Consider the following 25,354-nt stretch of genomic DNA (forward strand, 5'->3'; position numbering starts at 1 on the left):
CAATGATTTTAAATGTAGCTAACACTTTGCCTCTCTTGATAGGTTCATTAATTCCCTTAACATTCCAACTACAGAATTTAATTCCCTCACCCCCAATTTTTATATTCATGTCTTGCATCTTGTGATTAAGTGGTAGAGCAGATGATTCAGCACACTCAACCCTACCTTATACTTGAACTTCAGGTAGATGAATTTTAGGTCACGTCTGTTTTCCATCCGAACGTATCTCCTTAAATAAAATATGCAATTCCATTCCAAATACAAAATATAATGTGATATAAGATAAAAAAGGTGATAGCTAATAGGGTTAGTAAAGTGTGGAAAGTAAAAAAGAAAAGCAACTACAACTACAATTAGTGCAGTTAGTGATAGCCACCCTAATGTGGCTAAGCATCTATGGACTTCCGTAGCTTTTGGTTTATAAAAATACTAGCTCCGTGCTTTCCTTGAAAGGAAAGTTTCCAATTCGATGCATACAATTTGTGGGGGGGATTGATGCAGGTTTATACATGCGATTGTAAGAATATGCGTCACAGGTCTGCTCATCGTAACACAATCCTCCTTAACAATCCCACTTTAACAAACTTGACTGTACTGTATATAACATTATTTGCCCATGCCGACCGAAATGCCCCATCTACACCATAGAAACATAGAAAATAGGTGCAGGAGTAGGCCATTCGGCCCTTCGAGTCAGCACCGCCATTCAACAATGATCATGGCTGATCATCTAAAATCAGTACCCCGTTCCTGCTTTCTCCCCCATATCCCGTGATTCCTTTAGCCCGAAGAGCTAAATCTAACTCTCTCTTGAAAACATCTAGTGAATTGGCCTCCACTGCCTTCCATGGCAGAGAATTCCACAGATTCACAACTCTCTGGTTGAAAAAGTTTATCCTCATCTCACTCATAAATGGCTGACACCCTTATTCTTAATCTGTGACCCCTGGTTCTGGACTCCCCCAACATGGGGAACATTTCTCCTGCATCGAGCTTGTCCAATCCCTTAAGAATTCCAGCTGCACATGCTTGCATTTGGCCTATATAATAAACCTTTCCTATCCATGTACCTGTCCAAGTGTCTTTTAAATGCTGTTTTAGTACCTGCCTCAACTATATCATCTGGCAGCTCGTTCCATACATAGTGTAAACATAGAAACATAGAAAATAGGTGCAGGAGTTGGCTATTCGGCCCTTCCAGCCTGCACCGCCATTCAATATGATCATGGCTGATTAACCATCTCAGTATCCTGTACCTGCCTTCTCTCCATACCCCCTGATCCCTTTAGCCACATCTAACTCCCTCTTAAATATAGCCAGTGAACTTTCTGTGGCAGAGAATTCCACAGATTCACCACTATGTGTGAAAAAAAAAATTCATCTCGGTCCTAAAAGACTTCCCCCTTATCCTTAAACTGTTTCATTCGTCCCTTGTTCTGGACTTCCCCAACATCGTGAACAATCTTCCTGTATCTAGCCTGTCCAACCCCTTAAGAATTTTGTAAGTTTCTATAAGATCCCTCCTCAATCTTCTAAATTCTAGCGAGTACAAGCCGAGTCTATCCAGTCTTTCTTCATATGAAAGTCCTGCCATCCCAGGAATCAGTCTGGTGAACCTTCTCTGTACTCCCTCTATGGCAAGGATGTCTTTCCTCAGATTAGGGGACCAAAACTGTACGCAATACTCTGAGGTGTGGTCTCACCATGACCCTGTACCAAGGCCCTGTAAAGAAGTTGCCCCGTAAGATTCCTATTAAATCATTCCCCCCGCACCTTCATCCTCTCTCCTTGATTCCCTTACTGGATAAAAGACTCTGCATTTACTTCTTTAGCCATTTCTGTTGATCGCTTCGGAATATTAAATATGATCTCCCAAACTCCTTCAGTCTGTGAATTTCCCCTCAAACATTCAGAGAAAAATATGACTTCAAATTCTAAAACATTGAATGGGAACCGCCTACTTAAGTCCTTTCTCTCAAGTATAAATAACTTATTATCAAGCTGCTAAAATGTGCCATTACTATTTTAAGTCTGCTGAAAATTGTTTATATTATCTGGTCTTTGTGAACAACAATCACTGCAAATAAATTGAAGCTTATTTTGAAGAGTTGTGGTGAATTTCCACAAAAGTCTGTTGGGTATCAGTGGCTCAATGTGCAGGAAGGAACTGCAAGTGCTGGTTTAAACCGAAGACAAACACAAAAATGCTGGAGTAACTCAGCGGGACAGGAGAAAAGGAATGGGTGACGTTTCGGGTCGAGACCCTTCTTCAGGCTGAGTCGGGGAAAGGGAAACGAGAGATATAGAGGGTGATGTAGAGAGATGTAGAACAAATGAATGAAAGATCTGCAAAAAAGTAATGATGATAAAGGAAACAGGCCGTTGTTAGCTGTGGGCTGGGTGAAAATGAGCTACTGACAATGAGACTCAACGAGACAACTTTGAAGCTGGTACGACTTGGGTGGGGGAGGGATGGAGAGGGAGGGGATGTAATGGTTACTTGAAAATAGAGAAATCAATATTAATACCACTGGCTTGGAAGCTGCCAAAATGAAATATGAGATGCTTAAGAAGGAACTGCAAATGCTGGAAAATCGAAGGTAGACAAAAATCCTGGTGAAACTCAGCGGGTGAGGCAGCATCTATGGAGCAAAGGAAATAGGCAACGTTCCGGGTCGAAACCCTTCTGCAGACTGATGTGAGGGGGGGGGGGGGGGGGGGGGAGGCGGGAAGAAGAAAAGAAGAAAAGAAGAGGTGGAGCTGAGAAGGGGAGGAGAAAGTAAGGACTACCTGTAATTGTGAAGTCAATGTTCATACCGCTGGGGTGCAAACTGCCCAAGCGAAATATGAGTTGCTGCTCCTCCAATTTACGGTGGTCCTCACTCTGGCCATGGAGGAGGCCCAGGACAGAAAGGTCGGATTCGGAATGGGAGGGGGAGTTGAGGAGCTGAGCCACCGGGAGATCAGGTTGGTTATTGCAAACCGAGCGGAGTTGTTCGGCGAAGCGATCGCCAAGCCTACGCTTGGTCTCACCGATGTAGAGCAGCTGACATCTAGAGCAGCGGATGCAATAGATGAGGTTGGAGGAGGTGCAGGTGAACCTCTGCCGCACCTGGAAAGACCTGGAAATATGAGATGCTGTTCCTCCAATTTGCGTTGGGCCTCACTCTGACAATGGAGGAGGCCCAGGACTGAAAGGTCAGTGTGGGAATGGGAAGGGGAATTAAAGTGTTTGGCAACCGGGAGAACCAGTGTATGGGGTGATGCTGGTCAGCGCGGAACCGTTGGGCTGAAGGGCCTGTTTCCACGCTGTATTTCTAAACTAGACTGGATAGCACGCAACAAAAAGCGTTTCACTGTACCTCGATACACGTGACAATAAACATAAAATGGTAATCTATACTAAAACCTATGGGTGACCGCAGGAGACGATGCAGTCGCCACATGTTCGCGGGTGGTTTCGCTTCGGGGAGTCGCCTTCATGGTCGTGAGGAGTTCCCGCATTCTGGGAACTAGTCGCGGCCTCATTATGGTCGAATATTGAAAAATTAGCGCCGACTGGAATGAAGCCGCCATGGAGAGTAGCGAGAATTCTCGTGCCGTGGGTGGGTCGCCAGGAGGTCGAAGGTTCTCGTAGGTTGTAGCCGGCGCTGACCGGTGAATTTCATTGGCTCATTGGGAAAAAAAACATCAGCAGTAGTTTTCAGAACCAAGGATAACCGACCGGTAATGTTAAATGTCTGCCGAGCTTCACAGCCGTGTATCTCTGGCTTCTTAAATGTTGCCTCCACTCATTCTCCACCCCCTCCCCCCCCCCCCCTCTTTTAAAGGACTTACCGTACACTGTGCTTTCACCGTCTTAATTACAGCGCCAACCTTCCTGTTCATCGCTGTGTGTGTCTGTATCAACTTGGCTTTGCACCGCATGAATTTCACTCAGACAGCGCTCCCCCCCGCTTGCCCTGTCCCCCGCCTGCGTAACGGGCTGGTGAAGTAAGCTGTGTGTGCATGTGTGTTCCACTCTGACAGTCGCCATTCCAGTTGCCGGTTTTTCAGGTGACTGCTGGCAACTTAACAGTCGCCTGAAAAATCGCCTAACTGGGACAGGCCCACAAGGATTCCCAATAACATGTAGTCAGCTCAATACCTCCACCTACTGATGGAAGGGGTACATAGCACCTAACCAGGGTTTGTTTCATGAATGAGTGCGTCTTCCTTGCATAGGTTCCATGCTCGTTTTCCCAGTATTGTTCCAATTTTAGTATATTAGCTTGTAAACCTATCTATGATAATCTCACCCCGCCTGTTATGGTGGTTTTATGTGGTTGACTGTTTGTATTTGTTCCAGGTAGATATGACTTTAGAGATACAGCATGGAAACAGGCCCTTCGGCCCACCGGGTCCATCCCATACACTAGCACTATCCTACACACACGAGGGACAATTAACTTACAAACCTGCACATCTTTGGAGTGAGGAAGGAAGCCGGAGCATCCGGAGAAAACCCACGCAGGTCACGGGGAGAACGTACAAACTCAGTACAGACAGCACCCGTGGTCAGGATCGAACCCGGGTCACCGGCTCTGTAAGGCAGCAACTCTACTACTGGGCCACCCAGCCGCCCCTCTCACTGGGAGTACTAATGGGTGTATGTCAAGAACGAGCCATTGTTATGCTTTCAAGAGAGAGTTAGAGCTCTTAACCTTTTTCAACCTTTTTTTATTTTTTTAGTATGTTTTAAAGTCTGTATTTAATGTTTCTTTGTGTGTTTTATGTGGGGGGTGAGGGGGAAACCGCTTCGGTCGCCTCCTCCATGGAGAGGCGAGTTTTTCCAGGTCGCCTCCCCCGTGGCCTAACATCAAGGATCGACGCGGCCTTTCCTGGAGACGCGCCCGGGGCTTCAGCGGCGGGCGCAGCATGGACTCTCGGCGTGGAGCGGGTGAGCCCTCGCTGGGGCTCGCTGGAGGGGAGCGCTCCGTTTCGCTGGCCCGGGGCAGCCGGCAGCCTGAAGTCGCAGCCTGAAGCCGCGGTCTGCAGAGCTCCAGCTGGTGCGGCGTCTACAGCCCGGGATCCCTCGTGGGGGACCCGGGGGAAGAAGAAGCCGTCACTGCCGGCCCGCGGCCGACTTCTACCGCAGGGCCGGCATGGACTTACCATCACCCCTGGAGGGGAGCTTCGACCGCCGGCCCTGCAGTCTACGGTGCTTCTGGCTGCGGCGGAGACTTTAAATCTTGACCGCCGGCCTGCGGCCTACAACAACTTAAAGCCGCGGTCTCCGGTGAGGAAGAGCCGATCCTGGACTGACTCTGGACTCTGGTCCTGACCACGGGGGGGAAATGGAGGAGGACTGGCCAAATGTTGTGCCTTCCACCACAGTGATGATGTGGTGGATGTTTGTGTTACAGTTTTATTGTGGTTGTGTGTTCTTTATTATTGTATCGCTGCAGACAACCCAAATTTCCACCAGCCTGGCTGTGTGGCAATAAATTATATCTAATCTAATCTATCTAAAGATCTTAAAGTCAAGGGATATGGTTTAGAAGGCAGGAACGGGGAATGGCAGGACTGTCATATGCAGAGAGAATGGAGCGGCTAGGCTTGTACACTCTGGAGTTTCGAAGGATGAGAGGGTATCTTATTGAAACATATAAGATTGTTAAGGGTTTGGACACACTGGAGGCAGGAAACATGGTCCCGTGTTGGGGGAGTCCAGAACCAGGGGTCACAGTTTAAGGATAAGGGGGAAATCCTTTAGGACCGAGATGAGAAAAACATTTTTTACACAGAGAGTGGTAAATCTCTGGAACTCTCTGCCACAGAAGGTAGTTGAGGCCAGTTCATTGACTATATTTAAGAGGGAGTTAGATGTGGCCCTTGTAGCTAAAGGGATCAGGGGGTATGGAGAGAAGGCAGGTTCAGGATACTGAGTTGGATGATCAGCCATGATCATATTGAATGGCAGTGCAGGCTCGAAGGGCCGAATGGCCTACTCCTGCACCTATTTTCTATGTTTCTATGTACAAAGTGTATAGAAATAGTGTGAAGGAGGGCTGCAGGCCTGTGACAGCCTGGGACTTGCCTGATATGGTCACCGTACGGTTTAAGAATAAGGGGTAAGCCATTTTGAATGGAGACGAGGAAACACTTTTTCTCACAGAGAGCTGGAGTCTGTGGAATTCTCTGCCAGTTCTCTGGATGCTTTCAAGAGAGAGCTAGATAGGGCTCTTAAAAATAGCGGAGTCAGGGGATATGGGGAGAAGGCAGGAACGGGGTACTGATTGTGGATGATCAGCCATGAACACAGTGAATGGGGGTGCTGGCTCGAAGGGCCTACTCCTGCACCTATTGTCTATTGCCAGGGGTGGTTGTGGAGGCAGATACGATAGGTGGCATTTTTAGAGTCTTTTGGATAGGCACCTGGATATGCAGGAAATGGAGAGATAAGGTCCGTGTGCAGCAGATGGGATCAGTCGTGGCATCACGTTCAGTACTGGCACTGTGGGCAGGAAGTCCTGTTCTTGTGGAACTTGGCTTTAGTTTTTATAGATACATTGTGGAAACAGGCCCATTGGCCCACAGAATACACACTGGCCATCGATCGCCCATACACTAGTTCTATGCTGTACACTAGGGACAATTTACAGAAGCCAATATACTTACAAACCTGCATGTCTTTAGGATGTGGGAGGAAACTGGAGCACCTGGAGAAAACCCACGTGGTCACAGGGAGAACGTACAAACTCCGTACAGACGGCACCTGTAGTCAGGATCGAACCCGGGTCTCTTGTGCTGTAAGGCAGCAACTCTACCGCTGCACCACTGTGCCTGAGAGAAGGCACTGGCCGTAATCAGGAGGAGGTAGTCTTTACCTACACCCGTAGTCAGAATCTCTGGCACGTAAGGCAATATCTCCACCGCTGCGCCACTGTGCCACCCACACTGTTCTATGTTCTACCTTTAGAAGACCCAACACGGGCAGTGGAGAGGGTGAGACACAAAGATGGCAATTGAACCTTGAAGGTAGACAAAAATGCTGGAGAAACTCAGCGGGTGAGGCAGCATCTGTGGAGCGAAGGAAATAGGCAACGTTTCGGGTCGAAACCCTTCTTCAGACTGATCCTTGAAGATTAGACTGAGTTGGAAGACATGCCAAGAACCATTTTGAGCATCATATTTTCAACAGCATACACCCTAGTGAAGTTAAGTTCGCTCGCTTCCATTTTGACTAAAAGAAAAACCCATTTTCAGTTGGACAATGTTTTATTTCTTTCCTCTTAGTGTGATACACAGTGATGTGAATATGAAAAGACTTGAGTTCGAGGGATGTGCACTTTAAGTACCACAATTATTAACATAGCCAATACATTGAAAACCAAACTTCTTTATAATGAAACCATTACAACAAAACCCCCTTCATTATGAAGCATGCTTTACAATGAAACCTTATAATAAAATTCCTTATTGAATGAAATTTCTTTCATAACCGAACTCCCCTTGATAATTAAACTCCCAAATAGTGAAACATTTCAAAAACCCCAGTGAAATGTGTTAATTCTTTAATTCTTTAAATAATGAAATTACTGATATGATGCTTGCTTAAAGGGGGTTCCACTGTATTTCAATTATATGAGCAGGAATATTCTAAACAATATTAATATAACATAAAGTTGTTTTGTTCAGATAGCGGTCAATGCTAACATTGGACAAATGTGAAATGCTTCTTTTCCCCCCCACACTAAACCCGATTTTTAAATACAAACTACCCTCGTTATTACGGGCCTCTTTATAATGGGTTTCGGTTATAGCGGTCCCCACAGTAATCAGACACATTGCCTCTTTAAGAACACAGGCTGCTAGTTACACTGCGGGAGGCCATTGACATTGGCAGGTGATAGCTTCAATAGACATTTGAGCAATGATACTCTGTTAAACCATATTTTTAGTTTCTTTTTTTGTTTTAGAGACACAGCGCAGAAACAGGCCCTTCGGCCCACCGAGACCGCACATTAAGACTATCCTACACACACTGGGGACAATTTTACACATACACCAAGCCAATTAACCTACAAACCTATACGTCTTTGGAGTGTGGGAGGAAACCGAAGATCTCGGTGAAAACCCATGCAGGTCACGGGGAGAACGTACAAACTCCGAACTGACAGTGCCCACAGTCGGGATCGAACCCGGGTCTCCGGCGCTGTAAGGCTGCAACTCTACCGCTGCGCCACCGTGCTGCCCTGCAACAAACTGCCTTTAGTATTTTTAGCTTTAAAACTAAAGCTAATGTTTTTATCTTTCGTAGCAAAAATACATTTTTAGCTGTTCAAAAGAACTTTGTATTTGAAAACAAGCCAGAGTGCTTGGAGCAAACCTCTTTAGTTATAGCGGACAGTCGGCAAAAACAGGCACCGATCTCCCCCCTTCTACCTCCTTCCCGTCCGTTATAACAAGGGTTATCGGTATTCCCAAACACCCTGAATGTAATGAGAATCAGTCTAACGTGTGGTACATTTGGTAAGTACCATGCGATTGCTTGTCACTATTCGAAGTGCACAATAAATACAGCTGGGTTGTTCCTTCAGGAAGGAGGTGAGAAGGAATTTATTTAATCAAAGAATGGTGAATCTATGGAATTCTTTGGCCCATATCCTTCCAAACCTCTCCTATGTATGTAGGTACACAAAAATGCTGGAGAAACTCAGCGGGTGCAGCAGCATCTATGGAGCGAAGGAAATAAGCAACGTTTCGGGCCGAAACCTTTCTTCAGACCTGAAATGTTGCCTATTTCCTTCGCTCCATAGATGTATGTATCTGTCTAACTGGGGTGGGAGATTGCAACCTTCACGTGGTCCGCCATGTTTCGACTAATGCAATCAACCCGACGTGCACTAACAAATAGATCAAATAGAACAAGTTGACCTCCAACTTTAGGCTGCGCACGCCATACGTAAGAAGAAGAAGAAGTTCTGTCTAACTGTTTCTTAATCATTGAAATAGTCCCTATCTCAACTACCTTCTCTGGGAGGTAGACAAAAATGCTGGAGAAACTCAGCGGGTGCGGCAGCATCTATGGAGGGAAGGAAATAGGCATCGTTTCTGGCCGAAACCCTTCTTCAGACCCGAAACGTTGTCAATTTCCTTCGCTCCATAGATGCTGCCTCACCCGCTGAGTTTTTCCAGCAGCTTTGTCTATGTTCGATTTTCCAGCATCTGCAGTTCGTTCTTAAACATACCTTCCCTGGGAACTCGTTCCATACACCGACCACCCTTTGTGGGGGAAAATTACCCCTCAGATTCCTATTAAATCTTTTCCTCTTCACCTTAAAACTATGTCCTTTGCTACTCGATGTTTCTACTCTGGGCAAGAGACTCGGTGCATCAAAGGTGACTATATAGGAAATGTTTGAACTTTGATAGACTTTAGCAAGGTATGATAACTTAGCAGCTAGTGCGACTAAGATCGGCAAAGCACTCAAAAAAAGTAGAAACAAGGAACTGCAGATGCTGGTTTACATAAAAGGACACAAAGGGCTGGAGTAACTCAGGTCAGGCAGCATCTCTGGAGAATATTGATCGGTGATAGGTATTCATAAGTTATAGGAGCAGAATTAGGCCATTCAGCCCATCAAGTCTACTCCGTCATTCAACTATGGCCGATTTTTCTCTCCCTCCTAACCCCATTCTCCTGGGGAAAAGACTGTACACGGCTTGATTGAATTTGCGTGAAGTCTTTTTGCTGACTGGATAACACGTGAACAATAGCATTTCACTGTACCTCGGGACACGTGACAATAATACACTAAACTACACTCATTCTTCCCACTACCTCCTTCCATCTCTCAGCCTCTCCCATTTTCCACCAGATCCACCTACACCTCACTATGACTTCCCGCACTCACTTATCCCAGTCACACACCCCCTCCAAGAATCAACTCCATCTCACCCCAACAGAAGTCTTTAATGTTTCACTCAATGCTGGCAGCAAGACTAGTCACAATGGCTGCCCGCACACTGTCTGCCTACAGGATCAACTACATACAAAACATCTCCCTTTGTCCTGTGCAGCGCCACCTGCTGCACAGGAGGAGCAACGGGTCCTCCCACCCCACACAGTCCACCAAACATCACACACACCCCTTCCAAGAATCAACCCCATCTCACCCCATGCCTTTCTTTCCTTCTCTCTCCTCATACACACCAAAGCTCAGTTAAATCGAGTGCTCTATTTAACTGCTCATCTTCCGCTTGTGAAATACAGTGGTCAAGGTGACCGACTATAACTTGAAGCATAAAGCAACTGAGGGTTCCATCAACAATCTACATCCAGCCACCAGGTGTCGCCCTGATTCACTGCCTCCTACCACTGCCTCACAGCTCCAGCGACCCATGTTCAATCCTGATCTCCGGTGCTGTCTGTGTGGAGTTTGCACGTGGTCCCTCAGGATTTCCTCTGGTGCTCCGGTTTCCTCCCACACTCCAAAGATGGTATGAATGGCATATTAAATGGCAGCTGTACATTGCCCCTGGCATGCGTGAGATTAGTGTGAGGCGCAGGGAAGGGAGGGAGAGTAAAGTGGGATGAGTGTAGGATTAGTGTACATGGGTGCCCAGTGTTTGGGGTGGGTTCAGTTGCCTTCGGTATCGTTTCCAAGGTCAGTCTCACTGTCTCCCTTTTATTGCTGCCAATTCTAGTCCAGAGATAGACACAAAATGCTGGAGTAACTCAGCGGGACAGACAGCGTCTCTGGAGAACATGGATAGGTGACATTTTGGGTCGGGTCTGAAGAAGGCTCCTGACCTGAAACATCAGAGACATAGAGATAAGGAAGGGCAAGGTGTGAAAATGCGACATAGCTTCCTGCTATGCCCCATTTTCACACCTTACCCATCCTTATCTCCGTGTCACCCTCTCCCCTGACTCTCAGTCTAGCGAAGAAGGGTCTCGACCTGAAACGTCACCCATTCCTTCGCTCCAGAGATGCTGCCTGACCCGCTGAGTTACTCCAGTATTTTGTGTCTATCTTCTGGCCCAGAGAGTTTGATCAGAGCAGGAAAGGTCACAGAGAGGGAGAGCTCATATTGATAACACAATCTTGACTCAGTAAGTCCATAACTTGTCCGACAAAGGCAAAAGAGTCTATTCATCGGCAACCTGTAGTGAGCAGGCAATGTTGTTTGGGTTCAATTAAGCCCTTCTAAATACTTTATAAATATTCGTTCAGTTAATGGTTTCTCATTAAATTGAGGCAATAGGTTTTTTAAAATAATAATGAATTAAACAAATGCAAGAATGGGCACAAAGTGCTGGAGTAACTCAGCGGGTCAGGCAGCATCTCTGGAGAACGTGGATAGTTACTCCAACACCTTGTGTCCCTTTGTGTAAACCAGCATCAGGAGTTCCTTGTTTCCACAAGCACAAGGATGACCGGATGTACCTATACAAGAATATGTGTTGCTAACGTTTTCATCCAGAGGTCACAAGTTCACGTTACAGGAGTAGAGTTAAAGCCCTGTCCCACTGTACGAGTTCATACCAAGAGTTCTCCCGAGTTTGCCCTGATTCGAACTCGGATATTTACGGTAATGGCCACTCGTCGGTACTCGGGGCTCTCGTGGACATTTTTCATCATGTTGAAAAATCTTTACGAGTCTTCCCGTGCTTACCTGCCGCTAGCGAGTCTTCCCGAGTACCTGCCGTTAGCGGTACGAGCCGCTAAGAGACGTCCCCGAGCTCCGACGTACCCGCTGCGTTCATTCTCCGTGCTTACCACGAGTTTGATTTTTTTTTAACTCGGGAGAGCTCTTGGAATGAACTCGCACCGTGGGACAGGGCTATTTGGCCATTCGGCCCAACGAGTCTATTCAGCCATTCAATCATGGCTGATCTCTGCCCCCTTATCCTATTTTCCTGCCTTCTCCTCATAACCCTTGACACCCGTTCTAATCAAGAATTTGTCTACCTCTGCCTTAAAAATATCCACTGTCTTGGCCTCCACAGCCTCTGTGACAATGAGTTCCACAGATTAACTACCCTCTGACTAAAGAAGTTCCTCCTCACCTCCTTCCTAAAAGAGCGCCCTTTAATTCTGAGGCTGACCTCTGGTCCTAGACTCTCCCACCAGTGCAAACATCCTCTCCACATCCAGGTGAGGCTGAGAGTTCCCAGAACTTTTATTCTGTGAGATATTTCAAAAGAATCAAAGAGGCAGGCAGTGGATGATGATCCATATAATTCAGCCCGGAGCTAATGAATTAACTACATGTATTAGTTCATGTGGTAGAAGCAAACGTGGGCCATTCGGCCCATCACTTCTTCTCCACCATTCAATCATGGCTGATCTATCTCTCCCTCCTAACCCCATTCTCCTGCCTTCTCCCCATAACCCCTGACACCCGTACCAATCAAAATACCTACCTAAACCTTAGCTCTATGGAAAAACTTCCAGCTGATGCAAGCTATTAAAGTCCCAAACATTACAACGTTATCAGTGCCATTATTTTTAGAATTTAATTTCCAAGTACGTCAGAGCAACTTTCTGCATCTAAACTTACAGATGACTTCATCTGATTCAAAGTACTGTAAGACTGGCCAATGATGCAGAAATGCAAAGAACGACCAGCACCCATTGGAAGTGACTTTAAAGAGCAGCGATAGCAGTATCTGCAATTTATTCATGCAGTAAAAGTCAAATCAATGCAAAGTGTAACCTTTTAGAATTCACCCAGTATAACTTTGAAAGGGAAAGCAATTGAATATAGTGTTAACGAAGGAACTGCAGATGCTGGAAAATCAAAGGTACACAAAAAAGCTGGAGAAACTCAGCGGGTGCAGCAGCATCTATGGAGCGAAGGAGATGGGCAACGCTTCGGGCCGAAACCCTTGGTTAATCTTACTAGTCCTGCCAAACCGAGAGTATTGCGTGCAATTCTGGTCACTGCATTACAGGATGGAGGTGGAGGTTTTGGAGAGGGTGCAGAAGAGATTTACCTGAATGCTGCCTTGGTCAGAGGGTGCAACTCTACCAGCTGCATCACCATGCCACCCACTGTGTGTGAGTGTGAGTGTGTCTGTGAGTGTGTCTGTGAGTGTGTCTGTGAGTGTGTCTGTGAGTGTGTCTGTGAGTGTGTCTGTGAGTGTCGCTTTCCAGCTATTATCGTGCAACCGAACCATCCTGTTGAAAACTATAGACTGGTCCTGAGCTACCGTCCACCTCACTGGAGACCCTCGGACTATCTTTAATCGGACTTTACAGGACTTTATCTTGCACTAAATGTTATTCCCTTTATAATGCATCCCATACACCTTGGATGGCTCAATTGTAATCATGCATTGTCTTTCCGCTGACTGGTTAGCACGCAAAACAACGGTTCACTGTACCTCGGTACACATGGCAATAACCTAACCTAAAATGTGTGTATGTGTACATGTGTATGTGAGTGTACGTGTGTGTGTGTGTGTGTGTGTGTGTGTGTGTGTGTGTGTGTGTGTGTGTGAGTGTGAGTGTGTGTGTGTGTGTGTGTATGTGTATGTGTGTGTATGTGAGTATGTGTGTGTGTGTGTGTGTACGTGTGTTTGTGTGTATATATATATGTGAGTGTACGTGTGCATGTGTGTATGTATGTGAGTGTATGTGTGTGTGCGTGTTTGTGTGTATGTTTGTGTGTATGTATATATGTGAGTATATGTGCGTGTGCGCATGCATGAGTGCTGGTACACCAATGATGGGGTATAGATGTATATGAAGAATTGTTCACCATTGCTTTGTTGTGAGTCTCAGTTCTAAAATGATAGGGACTGTTGGTAGGGAAAAGACAGAACCTCTTCAATTTAAAACCCTGCGTCAAATATAATGGATAAAGTACATGGTATCTTCATCCTGCTGCTTTAAGGAATTCTCTTTGCAATGGTCTTTATCTAACAACACAAAGCAATGGTGGATCCTTGGGATTAGATGGAAGTTGCATCGGTCCATGTGGGATAGACACAAACTGCTGGAGTAACTCAGCGGGACAGGCAGCATCTCTGGGGAGAAGAAATAGGCGACGTTTCGGGTCGAGACCTTTCTTCAGACTGAGAGGAGACGAAGATAGAGATATGGAAGGGTAAGGTGTGAAAACACAGATCAAAGGGGACGATGATCAAGGAAAATGTAGAATGGTTCATTGTTGGCTGAAGAAGGTGACAACGGGGCATACAACCTGTAAAGTTTAATCAGGAGGACAGTGAAACTAGTCGGAGAACTAGGATGGGGGAGGGATGGAGAGCGAGGGAATGCAAGGGTTACTTGAAGTTAGAGAAATCAAACTTTGTACTGAGCTCAGTTGGCTTGTTGAGTCTCATTGTCTGTAACTCATTTTCATCTAGCCCTCAGCTAACAATCGCCTGTTTACTTTATCATTGTTACTTTTTTGCATATCTTTCATTCATTTGTTCTATATCACCGTCTATATCTCTTGTTTCCCTCTCCCCTAACTCTCAGTCTGAAGAAAGGACTTGACCCAAAACGTCGCCCATTCCTCCTCTCCAGAGATGCTGCCTGTCCCGCTGAGTTACTCCAACTTTTTGTGTGTATCTTCATTATTCAAACGAAGATAGACATAAAATGCTGGAGTAACTCAGCGGGACAGCAGCGCCTCTGGGGAGAAGGAATGGGTGACGTTTCGTGTCGAGACCCTTCTACAGACTGGTTAGGGATAAGGGAAATGAGATATATAGGTGACGATGTAGAGAGATAAAGAACAATGAATGAAAGATATGCAAAAAAGTAACGATTATAAAGTAAATAAGAGATTGTTAGATGTTTGTTGGGTGGGAACCAGAAGACAGTGCGACTTGGGTGGTGGAGGGATAGAGAGAGAGGGAATGCCTGGGTTACCTGAAGTTAGAGGAATCAATAATCATACTGCTGGGTTGCAAGCTGCACAAGTGAAATATGAGGTAGACAAAAATGCTGGAGAAACTTAGCGGGTGAGGCAGCATCTATGGAGTGAAGGAAATAGGCAATGTTTGGGTCGAAACCCTTCCGAAACGTTGCCTATTTCCTTCGCTCCATAGATGCTGCCTCACCCGCTGAATTCTCCAGCATTTTTGTCTACCTTCGATTTTCCAGCATCTGCAGCTTCTTCTTAAACAAGCGAAATATGAGATGGGAGTTGTGTAATTTCCCCAGGGCAGTAGAGGGCGCTGTTGTGGTGCAGAAGGGAAAGCGGAGGATGCTATGCCAAGTCAAACTGTGACACCAGACCTGAATTGGGTCAGGCTGACCTGACCCAGGCTATCAGGAATGACATTATACCACTCCGCATTTCGGTTAACCACAACAAGCACATTCAAAGTGTTTCGAATCAAGAAAGGATTTAATCGGGTAGATCCAGAGAAAGTAAAATCCTCAAAAAGCTGGAGTAACTCAGCGGGATTTAAACCAGCATCTGCAGTTCCTTACTTTCCCCTGCAACCGCAGGAGATGCAACACCTGTCCCTTTACCCTCACCCCCACCCCCCTCGACTCCATCCAAGGACCCAAACAGTCTTTCCAGGTGAGGGATAGGTTCACCTGCACCTCCTCCAACCTCATCTACTGTATCCACTGTTCCAGGTGTCAACTTCTCTACATCGGCGAGACCAAGCGCAGGCTCGGCGATCGTTTTGCTGAACGCCTCCGCTCAGTCCGTCTTAACCTACCTGATCTCCCCGTGGCTCAGCAACTACCCCTCCCATTCCCAACCTGACCTTTCTGTCCTGGGCCTCCTCCATTGTCAGAGTGAGGCCCACCCAGTGTAAATTGAAAGAACAGCACCTCATACTTTGCTTGGGTAGTTTACACCCCAGCGGTATGAACATTGACTTCTCCAACTTCTGTACACTGTGAATGGCTCAATTGTAATCACGTATGGTCTTTCCGCTGACTGGTTAGCACGCAACAAAAGCTTTTCACTGTACCTCGGTACACGTGACAATAAACAAAACTGAACTGAAACTGCAAACTGATTGACTGATCTGCTTGTGTTTAATGTAAATGGCACTCAGCAACGATGTCAGCATCTTCACATTTCCCTCACCAAGTCTATTTTGTCACCTGTTAAAAACCATATAGAGCTGCTGCAATCTCAGCCAAATGATTCACCACCCCCAACTGTATCAATCGTCACTGGTCTAAAATGTGAAGCTTGCACGAGTTAATGATGACTTCGCCGAGGTAAGACACAAACTGCTGGAGTAACTCGGTGGGACAGGCAGCATCTGTGGAGAACATGGCTAGGTGACGTTTCGGGTCGGGACCCACATGCCTGTGCCAAAGAGTTTTGGCTGCAGGAATCATCTCAGCCAAACATCGTTGGAGTCGGTGGGGGGGTGAATCTGGCCCATGTCTTAGTTTAGTTTTAGTTTAGTTTAGATATACAGCGCGGAAACAGGCCCTTCGGCCCACCGAATCCGTGCTGACCAGCGATCCCCACATACTAACACTATCCTACACTAAGGACAATTTTTACATTTACACCAAGCCAAATAACCTACAAACCTGTGCGTCTTTAGAGTGTGGGAGGAAACTGAAGATCTCGGAGAAAACCCACGTGATCACAGGGAGAACGTACAAACTCCGTACAGACAGCACCCGCAGTCGGGATCGAACCCGGGTCTCTGGCGCTGTAAGCTCTTCCTTTATCATTGTTACTTTTTTGCATATCTTTCATTCATTTGTTCTACGTATCTTTATATCACCGTCTATATCTTGTTTCCCTTTCCCCTGACTCTCAGTCTGAAGAGGGGTCGAGACACGAAGCGTCACCTATTCCTTCTCTCCAGTGATGCTGGGTAGGCCATTTAGAACTGAGATGAGGAAAAACCTTTTCATCCAGAGAGTTGTGAATTTGTGGAATTCTCTGCCCTCAGAAGGCAGTGGAGGCCGATTCACTGGATGCATTCAAAAGAGAGTTAGATAGAGCTCTTCGGGCTAGCGGAATCAAGGGATATGAGGAGAAGGCAGGAACAGGGTACTAATTGTGGATGATCAGCCATGATCACATTGAATGGTAGTGCTGGCTCGAAGGCCTACTCCTGCACCTATTTTCTATGTATCTATGTATGCTTTCTTAACCTTCTGAGTTACTGCATTTTCAGTTTAAACCAGCATCTGCAGTTCCTTCCTGCACAATCGAGCAGTTTTAATCTTTTTAGTACCGGCAATTAATTGAATAAAAACTGCTTGTTAAACGAAAAAAGTAAAAGAACTGCAGTTTTCATGATGACCAATTGTAAAATGACAGATTGCTCATTTCAAAACCTTAAAGGTCATCATTTAGTTTAGTTTAGTTTAGAGGTACAGCACGGAATCAATCCCTTCGGCCCACCGAGTCCGCATCGACCAGCGATCCCGCATATTAACACTATCCTACATGTACTAGGGACAATTTTTATATTTTTACCAAGCCAATCAACCTACAAACATGTACGTCTTCATAGTGTGAGAGGAAACCAAAGGACATGCGGAGAACGTACAAACTCCGTACAGACAAGCAAGCATAGCCAGAATGTAACCCGGGCCTCTGCCGCTGTAAGTGCTGTAAGGCAGCAACTCTACCACTGCCCCACCGTGCAGGCATGTCTTTATTGATGTCTTTCCCACTGTATATTTTTTCACTTTGCCAGTACTGTTCAATACAGAACTGCTACACGCAATGTTGCAGTTGAAAGTGTTACATCTTCAGAAGCAGCAGCGGTGGAACACTAAGTGAGTTCCACACCGGGTTATTTTTACTCTCCCAGGTTCACTCGCTTCTGATCAACTAGGATTCTGTATTAGTGTCAAGGTCATAAGTGATAGGAACCAAATTAGGCCATTCGGCCCATCAAGTCTACTCCACCATTCAATCATGGCTGATCTATCTCTCCCTCCTAACCCCATTCTCCTGCCTTCTCCCCATAACCCCCGACACCCGTACTAATCAAGAATCTATCTATCTCTGCCTTAAAAACATCCATCGATTTGGCCTCCACAGCCTTCTGTGGCGAGGAATCCCACAGATTCACCACCCTCTGATTAAAGAAACGTCACATCAGGCACATTAACGGCTGCTCATGAAACGCCAATGTTCCAATCGCAGCGGTCTATGTTGGGGCAATACCACAGCAGTGTCTAAGTCCAAATGCTCAAGTCCATTTGGGAAGGGGCTGCTACTTCCCAGGATCAATCTCAAGCCATCCGGCCTGTACGTTAAAATACACAAAGCGCTGGAGTAACTCCGCGGGTCATAGAAACATAGAAAATAGGTGCAGGAGTAGGCCATTCGGCCCTTCGAGCCTGCACCGCCATTCAATATGATCATGGCTGATCATCCAACTCAGTATCCTGTACCTGCCTTCTCTCCATACCCCCTGATCCCTTTAGCCACAAGGGCCACATCTAACTCCCTCTTAAATATAGCCAATGAACTGGCCTCAACTACCTTCTGTGGCAGAGAATTCCAGAGATTCACCACTCTCTGTGTGAAAAATGTTTTTCTCATCTTGGTCCTAAAAGATTTCCCCCTTATCCTTAAACTGTGACCCCTTGTTCTGGACTTCCCCAACATCGGGAACAATCTTCCTGCATCTAGCCTGTCCAACCTCTTAAGAATTTTGTAAGGCAGGCAGCATCTCCGGAGAAGATTGATGGTTGACGTTTCGGGTTGGGACCCTTCTTCAGTCTAATTCCATTGTACATGTTCAGACACGCTGGTTAAATACACTGCTCCAGTGCTCAGTCAGGGCATGTTGCCATTAGCATCACAGGGTTACAATTCCAATCAACACCTCTGCTGTGTCCATATTTCATTCCTCTGCGTGCAATTTAAGTGACCTCTGAACTTTTACTTCTGTCTTCCTATCCTCCTTTTAGTTTGGAGCAAAGATACTAGAGGAGGCTTTGGTTTAGAGATACAGCATGGAAACAGGCCCTTCAGCCCACTGAATCCATGCTGACCATCGATCACCAGTTCACAGTAGTTCTATGTTATTCCATTTTTGTTATTCCACTCCCTACGCATTGGGGACAATTTACAGACGGCCAATTAACCAACAAACCCACACGTCTTTAGGATGTGGGAGGAAACCGGAGCACCCGGAGGTAGCCCACGCGGTTACAGGGAGAACGTGCACACTCCACACGGACAGCACCCGAGGTCAGGATCGAACCCGGGTCTCTGGCGCTGTGAGGCAGCGGCACTACCCGTTGCACCACCGTGCCGCTCTGATAGTAGTTGTGCCAGATCTCAGCTCTGTGAGTGGCCTGCCGGCTTGGAGAGCCTGGTGTCAGGAGGGCAAGCGATATGTTTGACCAACATGAAGGTAGTCAGGATCTCCAAAGCTGAGGACATTGGCCTGGGTCAAGATACTGATGTTGGTTCATTTATTATTCCAGTGAATTGGGAGGATTTTGCAGCTCCCAGGCCATTTAACCCAGCAAACCCACACGTCTTCAAGATGGGGAGGAAACCGGAGATTCCGGAGGAAGAACGTGCAAACTCCAAACACAGACCGAACCCGAGGTCAGGATCGAACCCGCGTCTCTGGCGCAGTGAGGAGTCAGCTCTATCGCTGTGCCACCCTACGGAAGAAACTGGAGCGCATAATACCCTGGCATCCTATGAATGGACCACCGATTCTCCCATCAGTTCAATGTTGAATGAAGGAAGTGCAGATGCTGGTTTAAACCGAAGATAGACACAAAAAAGATGGAGTAACTCAGCGGGACAGGCAGCATCTCTGGAGAGAAGTAACGGGTGACGTTTCATGTCGAGACCCAAGGTTGGATGACATTTCGACACTAATCGTCACCCATTCCTTCTCTCCAGAGATGCTGCCTGTCCCGCTGAGTTACTCCATCTTTTTGTGCCTATCTCCTATCAGCTTATGTCTGCACTGCTCACAACTAGGACCAGGGTCCAAAGTACCCAAATAAATCAGTTCATCAGCCGTACAAACTGAACAAATATCCAGCAAATCTCAGCTGGTCCTGAGTCCCACCAAGAAGTATACATTGGAGTGAAGGTCCCCATTATTGCCCTTGCCCCTCATTGATCCCCTGGGAACGAACCGGAAATGAAATGGGGACGGGAATGGATCACGTAGGAAATCTATCCAATTTTCATCCTGCGTTACAGATCAGGAGGGATCCATTATTCATTTGTTATCCTCTCCAGAAACCAACTGAAGGAGATGGTGCAATACATTATTTAGGGATGGTGCATTTACATCAGAGAGTGGGGTTGGGAGTGTAAAGTCCACCAACACTACATGCTGTAAAGAAGAGACGCACTTCGAGAAAGGAGCAAGGATGTACCTGCACGGAGTATCATTCTGCAAAGGGAGGGGGGTTCATGCTACAGCTTGAACCAGGGCACCCTAATCAGTGAGCAATAGCAAGCCTCGTGCTCATACAACTTCTACATATGCACCGTAGAAAGCATTTTATCGGGATGCATCACAGCTGGGTTTGGGAACAGCTCCATCCAAGACCACAAGGGATTACAGCCAACTTGGTTTGGGAACCAGCCCAGACCATCGCACAAACCAACCTCCCTTCCATTGACTCCATTTATACCTCACGCTGCCTCGGCAAGGCCAGCAGCATAATTAAAGGCACCCCGGCCACTCCCTCTTCTCCCCTCTCCCATCGGGCAAAAAATACAAACACCTCCAGATACGGAGACAGTTTCTTCCCAGCTTGTATCAGGCAACTGAACCATCCTACCGCATCTAGATGCAGTCCTGAACTACTATCTACCTCATGGGTGACCCTCGGACTATCTTTGATCGGACTTTACTAGCTTTACCTTGCACTAAACGTTATTCCCTTATCATGTGTCTGTTCACTGCGAATGGCTGGATTGTAACCACGTATTGCCTTTCCACTGGCTGGTTAGCCCGCAGCAAAGACTTTTCACCGAACCTCGGTACATGCGACTATAAACTTGAACTGAACTGAACTAAAGCCTGTGGACAGGCCTCAACAATCCAGGCAAGATGCACTTCACTACTCACTGTGGGACGTTGCTCCAACAGAATCAAAGTCATTGCAAAATACAAATCAAACACAAACCAGCAAGTAACAGCAAGTAGAAGTGTTGTCCTTGACACAGTCCTTCTCCCAATAATGGTCCCAGCTAATCCTCCATCTGGCTAATATAGAGTCTTACAGCGTGGAAACAGGCCCTTCAGCCCAACTTGCCCACACCGACCAACATGTCCCATCTACACTTGTCCCACCTACCTGCGTTTGGCCCACATCCCTCTATCCACGTACCTGTCTAAACATTTCTTAAACGTTTTGATAGTAGTCATAATATAAACCAAATGCTTCACTTACCCGTAAACTCTTACCACAATAAATAGTTTAGTTTAGGGAAACAGCGCGGGAACAGGCCCTTCGGCCCACCGAGTCCGCGCCGACCCGCATATTAATACTATCCTACACACACCGGGGATAAATTACATTTGTACCAAATCAATTAACCTGCAAACCTGCACGTCTTTAGAGAGTGGGAGGAAACCGAAGACCTCGGAGAAAACCCACGCGGGTCACGGGGAGAACGTACAAACTCTGTACAGACAGCGCCCGTGGTGGGGATTGAACGCGGGTCTCCGGCGCTGCAAGGCAGCAACCTCAACGTGCTGCCCGGAATACCCGGAGTACTAAAGCACTCATTGGTACAGAGTATTTCTAGTGTCTTAGTCGCTGACATTGTAAACGCCCTCTAGTTTGCGTTGACGCACTTTAGCCAGCCTGCAGCAGAGGCTTTTAGTTCCCTGCCATAAACTTAAAAGCCAAAGCATAAGAATAATAAAACATACACTATAGGTTCTAAAGAACAGTTCATGCAGGTGGTTATTTCAAGAGCAAATCTCAGCGGTTCTGCTGACGGCTCGTAAAACATGCAAACTTTGTTCTCTGATTCATGATAAAGGCCCACCCAATGGCGCTACTCAACGTTGCCCACAAGCGGCCCAGAATTATGATGTTTGAACTCATGAGGCTTCTCGTGGATGTTCAGTACCATGGGGACATTATTGCTGATGTCACTTAACTCTCTTTAGTTTCTCCTATCCCTCGTTTGACTCAAATCTTTCCAGATTAAACAGTCGATTGTCAAAAATAAAAAGTGCTTGATGCCCTGTCGCCGACTGATGGTTGCACCAACGTGTCTACCGGAGTTTGACAGTCTTGGGGATCTCCACTGTTTTGTGCTTCCCGGTTTCCTGGGAGTCCTCCGCACTGCCATCCTTAGGGGCCACGTTGGGGTCTGAGGTGTTTTTCCGAGAAGCTTGTGGGCTTGTTAGGCCTTTCCGTGGGACTAGTGGGCTGGTCTGTCCTTTCCGCTGGACCAGTGGACTAACCAAGCCCTTCCTTTGGGACTGAGGACTGGCCTGGCCCTTCCTCTGGGACTGAGGACTGGACTGGCCCTTCCTCTGCATCTGAGGGCTGGACTGGGCTGACTGGGCCCTCCTGGTCATCGATGGGCTCTTGGATCCCTTGGGTTTATGCGGTTGGAGGCTGTCGGCGTTTTTCAATGACTTCAGCAATAGCGCCTCACACAAGTGGTTGCACTGATGGGTGTCGGGAAACTCTTCAATGACGGAGGAAGAACAATTCCCTGTCAGGCCCTGATACCTGCGAAAGGAAATCCAATTCAGTGAGGAGAAGAGATTTTAAAGAAGAAATAGAGACACAGAGTTGAGACCCTTCTTCAGACTGAAACATAGAAACATAGAAAATAGGTGCAGGAGTGGGCCATTCGGCTCTTCATCCTTGCACCGCCATTCAATATGATCATGGCTGATCATCCAACTCAGTATCCCATACCTGCCTTCTCTCCATGCCCCCTGATCCCTTTAGCCACTAGGGCCACATCTAACTCCCTCTTAAATAAAGCCAATGAACTGGCCTCAACTACCTTCTGTGGCAGAGAATTCCACAGATTCACCACTCTCTGTGTAAAAAATGATTTTCTCATCTCGGTCCTAAAAGATTTCCCCTTTATCCTTAGAAGGGGCTTATCCTGAAGAAGGGGCTCGACCCGAAACATCACTCATTCGTTTTCCCCAGAGATGCTATCTGACCCGTTGAGCTACTCCAGCTTTTTGTGTCTATCTTCGGTTTAAACCAGCCTCTGTAGTTCCCTCCTACACATAAAGACACAGAGTGCTGGAGTAAAGGGCCTTGTCCCACTTGGTGATTTTTTTTTGGCGACTACCGGCATCATGGGCTGACATATCAGGTCACCGATATATGACGCGGCGTGATAACGTATGCCGCGCGGTGTACTTTCAAGTGTCGCAACATTTTCTTTGTCGCCGCTGGATTTCGAAATGTTCAAAATCTTTTGCCGACCCTAATCTGACGCCGGCAGTCGCCGAAAAAAATTGCCAAGTGGGACAGGCCCTTAACTCAACGGGTCAGGTAGCATTCCTTGGAGAATGTGGTTCAGATCAGAACACTAGTCTGAAGAAGGGTCCCAGCCTCGACACTGAAAAACTAAACTGAAAGCTTCCTATCCACCTACAAAATGAGATGCTTCCCGACCCGAAATTTCACCTATCTATGTTCTCAAGAGACACTGCCTGACCCGCAGTTACTCCAGTACTTTGCATCTTTTTTTTTTTTACCCAACATCAGCAGTTCCTTATTTCTCCAAATGTTTTGCAATTCTAGATCAAGGAAGGACGTTTCCAGCTCTCGAAAATAAGCAGCAAAAATAAGATAAGGACTAAGAATTCCAACAGGAATTCAGAAGAAACATCTTTATCCAAAGGACACATAGTGCTGGAATATCTCAGCGGGTCAGGCAGCATCTCTGGAGAACATGGATTGGTGATGTTTCGGGTCGAGACCCTTCTTTTCTTCCTGTCTGAGGAAGGGTCTTCACCTGAAAATGTCTCAGGTACATATGACAATAAAACACTCTTGACTCTAGGAGGAGTTTAGTTTACGGGAACAGGCCCTTCGGCCCATCAGGTCCGCACAGACCAGTGATCCCGGCACATTAACACCATCTTAACACCATATAACACCATCTAGGGGCAATTTACACTTAAACCAAGCCAATTGACCTACAAACCTGGACTTCTTTGCAGTGTAGGGGGAAAGTGAAGATCTCGGAGAGAACCAAAAGGGTCATGGGGAGAACGTATAAACTCTGTACAGACAGCACCCGGGTCCCTGGCGCTGAGAGATAGCAACATTACCACTGCACCACCTTGACTTGAAACAAACTGCGACGTCTCTGACTACAATTTCCCAATTCGCTCTTGCTAAAGAACTGGTTGTATTGCTGATTGTAAAGGGAGGTGGGGAATAAACCATGGTAAGGGGTGGGGTTGATAGACAGATGGTTGGTACAAGGTCTTGGTCTGACCTGGATGAATGATAATCTTGACTTACCCTTTGGAATTAGTAGCGATCTGCACACTGGTGATCTTCAGTCCCACCCCTGTGTCGAGAAGGGACCAGGCAAAAAAGAAAATAGTTCAATGAGCAATCACGTAGTTTGTAAAGACTAACTTGTGTCACTATTCTGGCCTAATGTGGGGTGCAGATGAGGTTTGTAGAGTTAGTCAGAGTTCCATTTAGGCGACTCTTTAGGCGACTGCCAGGGACTGCCAGTGTTAATGGAATTCACCTCTGACACCTGGCGACAACCTACGACAGCAAACATTGTCACCACTATCGCCGAAAAATTTTCAACACGTTTAAAATTTTGCGGCAGTCGCCTGTACTCGCCAAAAAATCGCCTAAAGGGCCTGTCCCACGGGCATCATTCGCACGCCATTTACGCGACCTGCTAGCGTGTGGGTAGTGCGTGGGTAGCGCGTGGCTAGGGTGGGACGGGCGCATGGAGGGGTGTGGAGGAGTGTGGACTTCGTCCTGCACTAAATCTTCGCGCGCCAACGGCCTGTCGCGTAACTGACGGCCAAAATGGGTCAGGCCCAAGACCCTGGCACGACGCAACGTCTCACCTCCAACAGCAGCAGAAGCAGGCAAGCGATGGCCGAGCTCGGCCTGGGGCTCACGGCCGTTGCAGATCCGGATCCGCCCCCACTCCTACTCCCAGAGCGGGGCCAAGACGATTGGAGATAGACACAAAGTGCTGGAATAACTCAGCGGGACCAGCAGCATCTCTGGAGAGAAGTAATGGGTGACGTTTCGGGTCGAGACCCTTCTTCAGACTGAAGAAGTCTCGACCCGAAACATCATCCATTCCTTCTCTCCAGAGATGCTGCCGGTCCCAGTGAGTTACTCTTGCATTTTGTGTCTATCTTCAAATGACGTCACGCGCTCCAGACGGCTGTGTGGACGCATGATGACGTGCAAGACCGTCG

At 46.9% G+C, this 25,354-nt stretch overlaps 1 protein-coding gene, 1 long non-coding RNA gene and 1 other non-coding gene across 5 annotated transcripts in view; all 3 read right to left on the reverse strand.

The window, feature by feature from the left end:
• Positions 1 to 4,179: 4,179 nt before the first annotated feature.
• LOC116968371 lies at positions 4,180 to 4,282 on the reverse strand. Its single transcript, XR_004410462.1, has one exon. It is a non-coding gene; the product is annotated as a U6 spliceosomal RNA (small nuclear RNA).
• Positions 4,283 to 7,241: 2,959 nt separating this feature from the next.
• Positions 7,242 to 8,637, reverse strand: LOC116968254. Its single transcript, XR_004410431.1, has 2 exons — positions 8,474 to 8,637; positions 7,242 to 8,247 (listed from the first exon to the last, which is right to left on the reverse strand). It is a non-coding gene; the product is annotated as an uncharacterized LOC116968254 (long non-coding RNA).
• A 12,890-nt stretch (positions 8,638 to 21,527) lies between these two features.
• alpk3 (alpha kinase 3) overlaps positions 21,528 to 25,354 on the reverse strand; it is a 57,010-nt gene continuing 53,183 nt past the window's right edge. For all 3 annotated transcript variants that reach the window (XM_033014855.1, XM_033014856.1, XM_033014854.1), the window contains 2 exons: positions 24,417 to 24,465; positions 21,528 to 22,646 (listed from right to left, as the gene is read on the reverse strand). In XM_033014855.1, coding sequence (XP_032870746.1) covers positions 22,181 to 22,646; positions 24,417 to 24,465 — 515 coding nt within the window. In that variant the 3' untranslated portion in view covers positions 21,528 to 22,180. The remainder of the gene's footprint in view (positions 22,647 to 24,416; positions 24,466 to 25,354) is intronic.

Source organism: Amblyraja radiata, chromosome X, assembly GCF_010909765.2.
Source record: "Amblyraja radiata isolate CabotCenter1 chromosome X, sAmbRad1.1.pri, whole genome shotgun sequence".
NCBI lineage: Eukaryota > Metazoa > Chordata > Chondrichthyes > Rajiformes > Rajidae > Amblyraja > Amblyraja radiata.